Source organism: Pezoporus occidentalis, unplaced genomic scaffold, assembly GCF_034315485.1.
Source record: "Pezoporus occidentalis ecotype Australia unplaced genomic scaffold, CSIRO_AGI_Poc_V1 ctg4, whole genome shotgun sequence".
In the NCBI taxonomy this organism is placed as follows: domain Eukaryota; kingdom Metazoa; phylum Chordata; class Aves; order Psittaciformes; family Psittacidae; genus Pezoporus; species Pezoporus occidentalis.
The window spans coordinates 7,325,536-7,339,497 of NW_026915724.1; the positions used below are offsets into that span (position 1 = coordinate 7,325,536).

At 37.3% G+C, this 13,962-nt stretch overlaps 1 protein-coding gene across 3 annotated transcripts in view; it reads left to right on the forward strand.

The window, feature by feature from the left end:
- The window catches only part of CA8 (carbonic anhydrase 8), a 67,267-nt gene that overhangs the window by 36,053 nt on the left and 17,252 nt on the right, over positions 1–13,962 (forward strand). Inside the window, exons 8-9 of one of the 3 annotated variants that reach the window (XM_062633324.1) lie at positions 1,896–2,067; positions 12,964–13,625. In XM_062633324.1, coding sequence (XP_062489308.1) covers positions 1,896–2,030 — 135 coding nt within the window. In that variant the 3' untranslated portion in view covers positions 2,031–2,067; positions 12,964–13,625. Of the gene's footprint in view, positions 1–1,895; positions 2,068–12,963; positions 13,626–13,962 lie in introns of those variants that run through there. The other 2 variants (XM_062633326.1, XM_062633325.1) reach the window with 2 other exon arrangements.

The following is a 13,962-nucleotide window of genomic DNA, read 5'->3' on the forward strand; positions in this document are numbered from 1 at the left end:
TTCCCTGAAGACCAAAGAGCAGGCATGGGGATCAGGTCAGTCCTACTTTCCTGACTGAAGAAACTGGAAGCTGCTTTGTGAGGAGTAACTCCGGGAGAAAGATTTTACTGTGGGGACTGAGACAGAGCATTTGTAGTTATATTGGGAGACAGCTCATAAATACCAGCTTTGCAGAGTCTGCTCTTCCTTCTCCTTCATCTGTGTTTGTTTGAAGTCTCATTCTCAATAGATCAAACAAAAGCCACATTCTTGTAAAATGTTCCTTCCTAAACTGAAAGTATTTCAGATTTTTGAGAGTTGATTCAGACGATGAAAGAGGCTACCTTTACAAAATCCTTTCAGTGATTTACTAGTGTCTTGACTCCTGAAGACTTTTTCAGTTCCAAGCCTGTAGTAAGTTTGTTTTCAGTTTGCTTTAAACAAGCAAACAGAAATCATCCAAAACAGGATTCTGTTCTCAAAGAACCTTCAAAGAGCTTTACAGTTCATTCTGCTTTTCATCTTTTGCGTCTAAGCTGTTGTCTTATATCTCAGCTGTGGGAAGCTGAGTGTTGATTTTCAAGCACACTGCTTTCTGAGGAAAATAAAGCAGAACAGAGCTAGCCTCTAAATCAAGTAAATAAGTCTGTATCAATTCTGCTGTAGAGTGGAAAACAGCAATGAAGGCAGTTGTCTTCCAGGTTGCAGTGAGAAAGAGTTCTCTGCAGGCAGTAAAAGAATAAAAATGCCATTAACTGCTATTTAGTACCTCATTTCTTTTAATCCTGGAATCACACTTGCATCCTCTCTGTAATCCTTCATTGGGTGTTTTTCATGGAGAAATTAACTCTCTATAATCTCTTAGATGATAAAATGATTAAATACTTCAGGCTTCATTTTGCTTTTTGTGTAGCTTGTTTCACAGCTGAGCTGAATAGTGAGGCATCACAGGGTCAGTACAGGCTCAAAGGCTCAGGCTAGGGGAGTCAGCCTTCATATAGGTTTGCTGTATCCAGCTAGCGTAGCTTGTCAATATGCCAAAGCAAAACCAACCAGAATTTCTTACTAGTTGTAACTGCTTATTTAAAATATAATTCTCTTAAATCAAACAGCAGTGTTGAACAATAAGGTGTAATATTGCTGAGATATGCATTGATTTTCTTAGTTTTTTTTTATCATACAGAGCTTGATGCTGATATCAGGGATGGAGAAGAGAGCTGCTCACATTCTTCCCTACACATTTAGAAAAATCTAAAGCAGAAACATATTTGTTTTGGACCAATAGAAATGTTTTATATTGACTTTTTGTTTGTATTTGATTTCTAAGTACACTTAACACCTGCATCTACAGAACCACCAGAAGGAGTATTTCATTTTGATGGGAAAAACATATTTTTCCATATAAAATTTCAGCAGGCTTACTCTAAAGCTGAGAGTCTGTTCAGAATTCTGGTTTAGAAAATAATTTTTATTTAAATGAAGCAACAGTTTCAGGCAATAAATAAATTACTGGAAGAAATTCAGAACCATTTATAGTCAGCCAAGTTATTAATGAAATGCACTTCTTTGAGGAAGACCAGAATGATTACTTTCATGTCACAACTGTGAGGTTGATTCATAGAGTGTAATACACAATGGCTAGGAAAGTTATAGATCCCAAAAGAAGCTGTGAAAAAGCAAAAGATAAGTTTATGCACATGGCAAAACTGTGTGCATAAAAGTTATTACTTTTCTCTGTTAAATGCTTTGACAGTGCTGACAACTATTTTTAAATGTTACTAATGATGTATGTTGACCTCAGCATGTGGTACCCGAACACTCAAATTATCAAAGCTGCAGAAGTGGCTGATTTTGATCATTGGTCATTAGTGAAGAATGTATCTCAGCTTTTTCATGCCTGTTTTTCTGCCTTTCAGATAGAGGAATTTCGTAGACTGAGGACACATGTTAAAGGTGCTGAGCTTTTAGAGGGCTGTGATGGAATCCTAGGAGATAACTTCAGACCAACTCAGCCACTTAGTGATAGAATCATCAGGGCTGCATTTCAGTAGCAGAAGAGGAAGAATAACAAAAATTAATCTTATGAAGGTAAGTAAAAGCTTAGCAGAAAAATAAAAAAATTGAAGTAATTTTCATAGGGGATCTTTAGCTAAAGCAGAAAACACACTGAGTTTATTTCAGCTGATGTTATGATATATTGTCACAGTCATAAATTTTGACACTACTGTTTTGTTCTGTCCTGTGATATAACAGTTTGGTTCTTGGAGTAGTTTGATTACTGTTAGGTTCTTTAGTGGCTGGAATCTAATATACAATTTGGTGAATTGAAATATTTGTAGTGTCTTCAGTAGGCAGTGGATCATTCACAGATCACAGTTACTTCCTGTAGCTTTAAATTTCTCCTACTGCAGTAAGCAACCGCACAGTATATACTGAGGTTAGTTCAGTAGTTGATTTCTTACTTTTTTTTTTTTTTTTAGAAGAGCAGTCATTGGTGAATATTTCTAGTGTTGCCTGTTAAAAAACAGGGTAGTAGTTCTGGAAGGAAGCCTTTACTTCTCAAAGGAGGCTTTTTTTTTGGATCCTTTCTCCCTGCTTTATAATGCTATTCTTTCCCAACAAGACTGAATCTTGGGCAAAACCAGTGCAGATGCAAGAAGAAACTAATTAACTTCTGTCATGACTAATATATTTCATTCATGGAAGTAGTTGCTGCTTCTTGTCATTAGTGATGTTTTCAGCCGTCACTGGCTCACAGAGCAAGAATTTAAGGATTACATTGAATTCAAGGCGTAAGAGCTAATACATATGTGAACCCACATCATCCGCAGTTCAGTTATTAAAAACCTCCCATGTCATGTTCCCCTAGCCTCTATCAGTTGCAAGATACATTCCCTCAGTGCTCAACATTTATGCCTAAACCTCATTATGTTTAGTTAACCAATGTTGTACTATAATGAAGAACCTTGTAATGAGATTTTTAAAGTCCAGGGAAGTGGTTGAGTCCCCATCCCTGGAGGTATTTAAAAGATGTGTAGACGTGGCACTTAGGAACATGGTTTGGTGGTGGACTTGGCAGTGTTAGGTTAATGGTTGGAATCAATCTAAAAAGTTTTTCCAACCTGACCATTTCCATGATTCTAAGACAATTCATTACCTTGAAATTAATGAGCCAAGACACTAACAATTATGGCTCATTTTGTAATGAAGTGGCTTCAACTTGATATAAATAGTAAGACAGCTGATCTAGGAAGTCTTCAAGAAAAGAATGGATCTATTAACTTGCTTTCTTTAAATTAAAGTTCTACTACTTTTTTAACATAGTATAATTTTTCATCTACTATCCTACCATAAACTTTATTTAGATAATAAAGACACTGGGTACTCTACCCTATTTTACTGATATATTTTCATATAAAAGTATCAGTTTTTCTATCTGCACATTTCTTCAAAGCTATATGCTCACAAGAGAATTAATTAATGCAGAATTTGGAAAGGAATCATGCTTCTGGAAGGTTTTTGATAAACACTTTTGGGTAAGGACATCTATTTGTACATTAATTTTTTGCCGTATCTGAGTCAATGATGGAACTCCTTAGTGCGCATGAAACTCTGTTATGGAGTTAATCCTTTTCAGAGCATGCGCTGGGCCCAGCACCCATATTGATATGAAGTTAACAAATGATTGGGCAGCTGATAACACCTAAAAGAGATTGATAATTTCGTGCTTCCAAAAATGGATCCATTAAAAGCGAGTGGGAAGATTATTCCTGCACGTGACAGGAAATATTAAATAGGCTGGGACAGTGGCCAACAATTTCATGGTCTTTCCATGTAGCATAAGCATTCAATATAGTGTATCCTTCTAAACATTTTTGAAATGAGGGTTTGTTTGTATTTTATAACCCTATTTAATATCCACACCCCTGAAGTTAAGCAAAGAAAGCAAAACATCGGTACTTTTATTACTACTGTTTTCTCATTCTGCTATTTAATTTTGGGCACATCCCTAAGCCCAATTCTCAATTACATGGTTCTCTGCAGTCACCAAATGTCATCACTTTAATCTCGAAATGGATGTTTCAAATTCATCCCGGCTTCTGCATAAAAATTACTCAGGAAAATCATAGCAATATTAAAGTACAATTTTTCTCAGAGAGTGAATAATGCCCTCAGGCCAGTGCAGGTAATTCAAGTCTGTAACAGTGAAATTACTTGACACGCTGAGTTTGAATTTTCAGCATGAAAGAGTTTCCTTTACAATGCTAGAATTGAAATGTAAAAATTTCCCTTTTGCTTTCATGTTTGAAATTTTGTTACATTTGCCAATACTTATAAAGATTTGTTTAAAATAATAAGATTTATCTTGGCCATGGTTCACATAATCTGCAGTTTTAATTCCCAAATGATGGAATTTTTAATGTAAAGTAATAGTCCTTACTGTAGGACTATGCTAAGCACAGAGAAAGAACTGTGACTTCTGGCATTGTGTAGCCCACAGAAGAAATGGCATTTGGCTCTCTATATCTGATTGAATTACTTATCAGAAATTCATTTGGCCAGGTCTTCTTTTTAGTTTTGGATGCATCGGTCCAAATAGCACTGAACCAATCAAAGGTTTACAATATATCCTTGCTATTGAATTTGTCTTTGGGGAGCCAGAAGAATGAAGTCTAAAAAGAAATTGTGTGGCTTTGATCACCTTTTTTCTATCCAAACAGAGAGAAAGAAAACAATTCTACTTCCTTTGTAGTGATTTCCTCACACAGTTCTGTCCAGAAGGAAGGTGTTGAGAACTGTAGCTTCCCACAGAGATCTCAGACATCCTCAGAAGACACCTTCCCTCATGCATAGGAATGGGTAATGGTCCTTAAGCTAGGACTGCTGACATTGACTGAATATTGTGATGAAGACTCAGTAGCAAATGGGGAAGTAACGGTTTGCAGGGTAGCATCTATATAGTGATCCAAGAGGAATCATTTCTTTCTTTCAAAGAGATTACCTTTTATTTTGAAGCTCTGGTATGTCTTGAATATATACAATTACAGACACACTGGTGGACTTCTTTTCTGACATGATGCTCCTCTGCCAAGGCTGCTGGAACTCCTGTCAGTAAAGGTTTCAGTATTTTCTATTATTCCAAATCGGTGTGGTACAGCCACTTGAAGAACATTAGTTTTCCATGACCTTGTCACTCTGTCAAGGAAAGATGGATACAAATGTGTCCATAAGTGTTATATACACAGGAGTAGAAAGAGGTTGCTTGAAAGGTCTAATTAGTTTTGACTGAATCAGAATGCAGGCTTTATGCATGCCATGCTGACAAATCTTCAGAACATCTGCTCTTCAGCCTTAATTTAAACCTTGACAGAACTGATCCCTTTGTGGCTTCCGATGAAATGGCTTATGTTGATCTTTGATGCAGTTTGTGTTATTTTGTCGACATGAAGGCAGAGTTGACACAAACATGATATATCATGGTGTGTTATCTCAGGTAAAGAACTGCTTTCTCCCCCTGCCCCCTTCGATATGGAAAAGCCCAGATCTAAAAATACCCCTCTCTAGTTCTAGAATAAATTTTGGCCAGGCTCTAAAGGAAGCCTTCAGGAACATAAACTGGGTAGAATGTTGTAGCTTCACTGCTCACTTTAACCCAGTGGGCCTTAAAATAAGTTTGTGGCTGTCAAGTTGGCCTCTTTTGGCTCTGCATTTCTGCCAAAAATGGATCTCCCTCCTATAGCTTGGGGTTAATGTGCCTTTGGACGCTGTTGTCTGGGTGTTTTTGGAATACATTCCTTATACAACAGCTTTTGCATCACTTTCTCTCCTGAAGTTACATGGAAGGTGAAAAAATTGAGTTCAGTTTTAGCGACAAAGAACAATAAAAGCACAGAATACCTGTAGTTGAGATAGTCGTAGTTGGCCTTTGGAGATCTACTAGTCCAATCCTCTGCTCTAAGCAGTTGCCAGGTCATGTCCAGCTGGGCTTTGAATATTGTAAGGATGAAGACTGAACAACCTCTTGGAGCATGCTGTTGCTGTGTTTGACCCCCCTTGCAGGGAAAAAGATTTTTCTTAATTTTAAATGAAATCTCCTGTATTTCTGTTTGTACCCACTGCCTCTTCTCCTTTCACTGGATACCACTGAGAGTCCGGTGCCATCTTCTATACTTGTCTGCATGCATTGATAAGATCCCTCTTGACACACCTCTTCTTGAGGCTAGCCTCTCAGCCTATTTTTCTATGACAGGTGCTTCAATCCCTTGATCATGTTTGTGGCCTGTTGATTGTATCGCTCCAGTATGTCCATGTTTCCTGTGAACTGGGCAGCCCAGAACTGGACCCAGTACTCTGGATGTTTCGTCAGTCCTGAGCAGAAGTGAAAGATCATCTCCCTTCACCTGCTGACAGTGCTCTTCCTAGGGCATCACAGGAGGCTGTTATCCTTTGTTGTGTGGGTGCATTACTGACTCATGTTTACCTGGCTGTTTACGTGGACTCCTAGATCCTTTTCTGAAAGAAAAGAGAGAAAGGATAAAATTGTGACTTCCTCAGTGCTGCCAGTAGCTTTTTTGGTACTTCATGCTTGACTCAGAGCCATAAGGTTATTTCTTGATAACCTCAGGGGATCTTGGAATCAGATTTGTAATTCTTACTGTTTTACAGCAAAGCTTAACAATGGGGACAACAAATGCTACCACTCTTGGAAATCAAGTGAGAAAAAACTTAAATATTCCCTTTGTTAAAGGCTATTTTTTTGGCAGTTTGAGTCCTGGCTCACTGTTTTTAAACATGTGAACTGAGACTATTCCAACAGGCTATTTTATTTTGGGGCTTGCCACCATACCTAATGGATAGGTTCTTTTTCAGTAGCACATTCTCCACTGAAGCCAGCATCATTTGTGTTTTCCAATGGATTTATTGCCCTCTCTTTAATCCTTGTTGCTTTACATGTAGCTGATTTGATAGGCATGCCTTTCTCTTCTATTACATCACTGAAACAGCTTTGTCTGTGAATGAGCAAGTTGTCTGATTTCAAGCACTTGAATATCAACTTGAACTGATAATGATACTAAATTCATTTTGGCATGCCTATGTGTCTTCATCCCTGTATAAATCAGGTTTTATAAGCATGATTCAGTGCATAGGGTAGTTAAATGTCATTGCTCCCCTTTATTAAGAGAAGATAAAATAAGTGCCTGGTACAGAAGTCATTGAAATCAATGAGATTCTTTAAATAGAAGGCAGTAAGAGCTAGTTCTAAAAAATAGCTTGCTAAAATAATATTGAAAGAATATTTTCTTTGGAAAGTGATGAAATAAAATTTCCACTGAGCATAATTACTAAAAAATTTGATCTCCAATGTGTTGTCTCAAAAGTGCACATCTCAGACACAATTTATTTTGTATCCATAAATAAAGAATTGTCCTTCAAGTGTGGTGATGGCTTATACCTACACCATTTTTCTATATACGTTACTCCATTTCTCCTGAACAATTTTTTTTTGTGATTGATTCAGAAACTCCTTTTATATTCACAAATGCATGTACACATTCATACATACATATACATATACATATCCATATTTGGTAGACTTCAGTTTGTAAGTAGCTGCAAATTCATCCTTATAAATTAATATTCCTTTAAATTATGATAGCAGAAATGAGTTTGGATTAAAAGCCATTGTTAATATAATTACTATTTTCCTAGTTGTACGTTCAAGATTAGAGAAAAGAAAATAAACGACATCATTAAAATACCAAGGTTGTGCTAGGCCTGAGGAACAGGAAGGAATAATTTAGGGTGGGAGGAACACAGAGTTCATGCCTGATACTTCAGAGACTGTCTGCATGATACTAAGAGGTCTAAGCAGAAATTGGTGCAGCATTAGTTTCAGAATAAGGAGAGAGGGCAATGTGGTGACGGTGACTGCTGCGTTCAGTGAGTGGAGAGTGCAAGTTACTCGCTTTTGAAGCTTCTGAGCTGCTCTTGCGGCAGCAAAACTATGTTGCCCTTTTCATAGGACATTGAAGAGGGCATCAGTGCTGCCAATGGGAACGAACTAGTACTAAACAGGTAGTGGTGCATTCCCCTTTGCAGCACTTTACATTGTTTAGTAACGATTATAGAATATGAGCGGACTTTCAGGTACAGCATGAGCTATGGAGCTGTGCCTTGCCTTTGAGAAATGGAGACGAGTGGCACAATGCTGTGACCTGTATTTTTTTGCCTAAGCAGATCTCAGTGAGCTTCACATTTGAATGGAAGTTTGCAATACCAATCAATATGTGTCAGTCTAGTTTACTGGTAGCCTTTCTAGTTCCTGAAGTTCACAAACACATTGCTCTGCGGAATTTCCAACACTTAGGGATTTTATTCTTTCCTGTTGTGTAGATCCAGAGATGGAGGGAGCTTTCAGCAGCTATGCATCATTAGGCTACTATGACCGTTCTTCTCTTTTTCCTGTTTAAAAAAAAAAACAACAATGCCACCACAGATATTATCAACACTTGTTCTTTAGAAATACAAACAGCAGTTTCCTAGATTTGATGAAATAGGACTATTTATATTGCTTTGCAGCAAGGGATTTTTCATCGGTCATTCTTTGTCTCCATGAGTTTAGGGTTTGTACTTAAAAGGTAGCTGGTTTAATTGTTGAGTTTGTCTTTGAAACCGAACTTCGTGTTATCAATAAAACTGACTATTGTTCTCCTGTTTTTAAGATCTTCTGTATAGTGTCTAACACTCTGCTTTACTTCAGAGTACTTGAGAATGTTCTTACACGTGAGTGTGTGACTATAGTACAGAGGGCTGTGGGCCACACACCATAATTGGAGAGCTGCTTGAAACATACCAAAACTTTTGGACCATTTGGGGACCAGGAGCTTCAGGAATGGCTAAAGATGGTGCCTTTTCAGGTTGCTTCCCACTACTTTGTTGTAATAGCAGGGAATGGAGTGTGCTCTGAGATTGTGAACCCTATCTTCTTAGCCTAAGTTGTTTTCCCACTGCTGAGGATTCAAATTAGTGAATAGCAAAACATGCTTGTTTTTGTGACGTACCTCTGTCGCAGGAGCCATAATTTACTGATTTGATAGCCACAAGTGGCCCAAAAGCCACAGACTTGTTCACTGCTGTAGTAGGAATTTATGCTGTGTCCAGGCCAGAGCATTAGTATAGGGAGTGATCAAGCCCTAAATGAGGAAGAAAACCATTTTGAGTTTTATCTGTTTCCAGAACTGGTACCATATTGCAATTGTCCTTGTTCAATCCTCTTCTGAGTTCTTATTAGAAATACACAAATATTGATGAAGGAGTGGGAAACAGCTGAAATCCCTTAGCATGCTGAAGAAGAAGCAAAGAAGAAACAAAATAACTGTGCTTCTTTTTCAAAGCTAAAAATATCACAAGGTAGCCTAGGAATTAGACCCCTGCTTATGCTTTAAGTGAGATACTTCATTCTGACAAGGGCTTCCAAATTTCGTGACCTGTGAGTCTCTGTCAGCATCACACATTCTTTGCTATCCAGAATGCACTGTTATCATCAACATTTTTATGTAAAGGGTTTTGAGAGTAAAATTTCCAGCTGCTTGCCATAAACCATGTATAGTTTGTACACTGCTGCTTGGGAAGTGATGATGTAGCCAGGAGTGCCTGTCATAAAGACATCCTCACAGTATATTTATTGGCAATTTCAACATGAAAGTTAGGGTCTGAACACACACTGAAGCTCTGCCATGTTATTTTCAGTTATGAGGAAAATGCTGCAAATTAGTGGTAAGGCAAAATGGTAGGAAGCTTAAATCATCTTTGATAAAAATACACCTGTTTGTTAAGATATAGAGACTCCAGATTAATACATGTGAAATATAGTAATGTAACAGCTCTCAAATGTCAAGGATATTAGAAGGACATGCAGATGCATGTGTCTAACCATAGCAGAGGGGAAAGCCTGCAATATGCATTCTTCCTTCAGCAATGTACGTTTTAGGCAGTGAGAGTGCACTCTGGTTTACCTACATGAAATAACACAGGGAGTTTAAAGCAGAGCATTTTTACTCCATTGAAAATGAAGATCCAGGTAGTCCCAGGTCCTTACTCTTATAGGAATTTGTAATTCTAATTATTTTATGTGGACGAAAACAGTGCAATGAAGGGATGCAAAAAGACTCTTGCTAAGCAGATAGCAATGTTTTGAAAATAAATAGCAAACAAAACCAGATGAGTTATTTTGGTTATTGAAAATGTTTTTGCAACTGATAATTGTCACTCAAGGGAATACCAGCAGTGACTGTTGTTACCAACATTTTAAGACAAACACCAGAGCAGTGCTGCACAGCAAAACTTACTGTAACTTTTAAAAGATTTTTAGACATCCCCAGAGGTCAAGAGAATCAAAGGTACACTTTAGGTAGCTATATGTTGTTAAATGCCGCAGAACTAGATGTAGACTCAGTAGGTTGTGACCTGGTCATGGAAGGAATGCAGTGTTTCAGGATAGGTAAGGTGGTCAGTTCTCTTTTCTGTGACACTGTGTCTGGCTGTATTTTCAGGTGCTCTTTTTAGGACAGAATAAGATAATAGTAATGCATAGCCAGTGTTAAACTGGTTTTGCCACCCATGTCCTTTGATTTTCTTAACATGTTAAGCTTTTTGTTTAAACTTAAGGAGGAGAAGGCAAGAAACTAGAAGAAAAAAAATAGAAATATTGTGTGAGACAATAGTGGTAAGGATTATGGTATTCAAAAGAGGTGGAAAAGCTCTCCAGAAAGCAGATTGACTACTTTTAACTAGCAGAGGAAAGTTTTTGATCTTATATAGTGATCTTGACCTAAGGCTGCTACAGTGAGGCATCTTATTTTCTCCCTATCAGATGGAAAGGTATATGATTTTGGCCATCCTATTTCATTTCTCTGTAGTCCGTTTATTTGTACTTTCTCAACAGTTCTGGAAGACTTTGAAAAATAATCCTTTTCACTGAAGCTTTCATATATCTTCTTTTTTAAATGTGTTCTGTCTATTACTAGGCAAACATTGGAATCTTTGGTTCTTTAAAATATACCAGCTTGGTCCTGTCTTTGCTCCTGCTGCTGCTCGTTTCTGAGAGTTTCTGAGAGTCTTGCATTTATCCTGGTTTTATACAAAAAAATCTAGGTGAGGAATATAAGTACATAAAATTTTTATATGAAAGAATTAGAAATAAGTATTCTTGGAAACATAGTGATATTTTTACATTCTGAGGATGAGTTCTGAATTTTGATTGTCCTTGTTATTATTTATTTATTTAAAAACCATGGGTAGTGTAATAATAGCTCTCAGATTTCCCAGGAACATAACTTTATGGCACTGATCCTGGAAGCTTTTCTTTGGGGATGGTTTTCTGATCTGTAGAGGACTCCACCAGAAGCAGTGGGACTCCATTTAATATATTTAGGACTCAACCCAAACAAAAGAAATTTCAGAGGCAGAAATATGATCTATAAACAAGCAAGGCATCTAGGCAGTTTTCTGATTGATTATAATACATTCGCCCATTTGTACAATTGTAGCTCAAATACTACATTTCCAAAAACTTTTCAGAAGAGTAAGGGAAGCAGGTATCTTCATATCTACGTAAACCTTTAGCCTGAATAGTGTGTTACTTGACCACATATATTATGGAACAGTGTTATTAATTTAGCATGGGAGAAAAATTACTCTTAAACAAGAACAAAATGTAGACATGAATAACAACACTATCAATGTATGCGATCAGTCTTCTGTCAGACGATATCTTAAGTATTTCTGTAGCAAACAACTGAAATCTTCAGGCTGGCTTGTAATTAGGCCCCTTTCCAAAAGTAATCCATTAATACAATAGCTGCCCAAATCCTGGTTCAACTTAATTTCACTGACTTTGATTTTTGGACTAAAAGCATTAAGCTTGAACTAGTGAAAAATGTACAAAATGTGCATTCAATTAAGGAGTAATTAGATACTCAATCACCCTTACATCACACTAGGGATTATCCAAGAACAAAAAGAGATAGTACTCACTGCAGTGTATAAAACAGTTTTCTTAATTAGTTTAGTACTAATTGAGATTGAGAAAGTGTCACTGTGTCACAGCATTAGTTTGCCTACATAGAACCTTAAGAACACAGGTTTTGGCTTCTTTTGAGCTTCCTGACTCAGATTTTGCAGTCTAATTTCCTGATCCAGTATCTTCTGTCCATGCAAGATGAAACTTTCTATTCATTTCAGGGAGGGAATGGGTCCCTGAACCCGTGTATCAGTAGCCCACTGAAAAACATGTTGAGTTTTTCCAGAGATGGAGAATAACTTATGATTATTACATGTTTTTTTATGGTACACCTTTATAAAAAAAAACATGAAGAACTGGGAACCTGAGCAGCTGGTTTCCTAAGGTTAAGCCAAAGCACATGAATATGTGTTTGCATGAAACCAAGTATTGATTTATCTCTGCTGCAAATGAATATGAATATCGCTGCTATTAGGAGGGACAAATTGAGTGATTGCTTTCTATCTATCTCCTGAGCCCACCTGACTTAGATGAAAACTGCATACTCAGCACTTCACTTGGTAGGGTCCCTAAAATAGTAACTGTTAAAAATCTATCTGTGACTAATATATTTTCCTTTCTAGTTTACTGCCATGCCCTCCACATGGGAATCAATTACCTGATTGATTCAGAAAGCCAATTGTAAAGCTTTGTTTCAAGTTAGTAATTTTACCACTGCATTTAACTTTTCATTTTTATTGCCATTTCCTCCATTGCTAGTAAATCTTCCAGCACTGGCTTTACCCTAAAACAGAAGAATCAGGACCATTATGTCACTGATGTATATACCCTGAAATTGCCCCCACCTGCTGTCATGAAATTCCAGCTTTTAGTTTTCCCTCTCTCCCTGGCTGGACATAAACAGTCTTTCAGACCCACTGTGGAGGAATTTCAGTAACATAATTGTTCCATTCTCTTTTCAGAGAGGGGGAAGACAATGCTCCCACAGTGCCCTCAGATGAGAAATGGAAACTTTTGAGGCTGCTGCTTCAGTTGAACCACAAAGCCTGTATTGTTTCTCTTCATCTAATTCAGCCATGATAGACAGCTGTGACAGTTGGTCTGTCCACATGGTCCAGTGAAATTCTGGGAATGGGGCTGTACATTAAAAGAAGAAAACACATTAAATCTTCCAATTCACACTGTTAGCTATTTTTAAATGGTAATTATCATTGCTTATATAGTTTCTTTACCACAGCATTCAGCAGCAGTCTGTGATCCAAATAGTACTAATTTTAAGCTTGGTATGAATGTTAATATGTAGACATACTCATTATTGTTTTAAATGTTAGATTTAATTTTTTTCCATATCATCTCTTGTGCTGTTAGTAACCAGCTTGTCTGTAGAGGGGAGATGCATTCTATAAAGCTAATAAAAGCATTGTTTGTTCACAGATAGCATTATACAAATTCAGAATTAATTTCTGGGCAGAAAGGAGCATTTTTCTGCCAAACATATGCACTTAACATGGCTTATCTAAATAAATCTGAATGACATTTGCATTACTAGAAACCTTACTGAAATAATGGCTGATTTTGAAATAAGGACATTTAACCAATATAACAATAAACAGAATCATCTGGATTGTTTTCTACTTGGTGATTCATGGAACTTTGCAAAGAAATGTTCAATTCAGGCAGAAAATGATCAGCCTTTGTTCTCTTGTGAATTATGTCAGTTCCATTTGTTCCGTACATTACTGAGGATGGTGGTCAGGGGACCTGCTCTGCATGTCCTGAGCTCACTACACAGCATGGGGATTGTCATGCTGGGCCACACATGACACATTCTGACACAGCAGATGATAAGGGAACTGTAGTCAAAGCCAGCTAGTCAAGCTCATAGCTTCTGATTCCTGCAAAACACCAAGAGCTGAATGATCTGAAGGAGAGTCAGTAATAATGTGGTGGGCAGTAGCTTT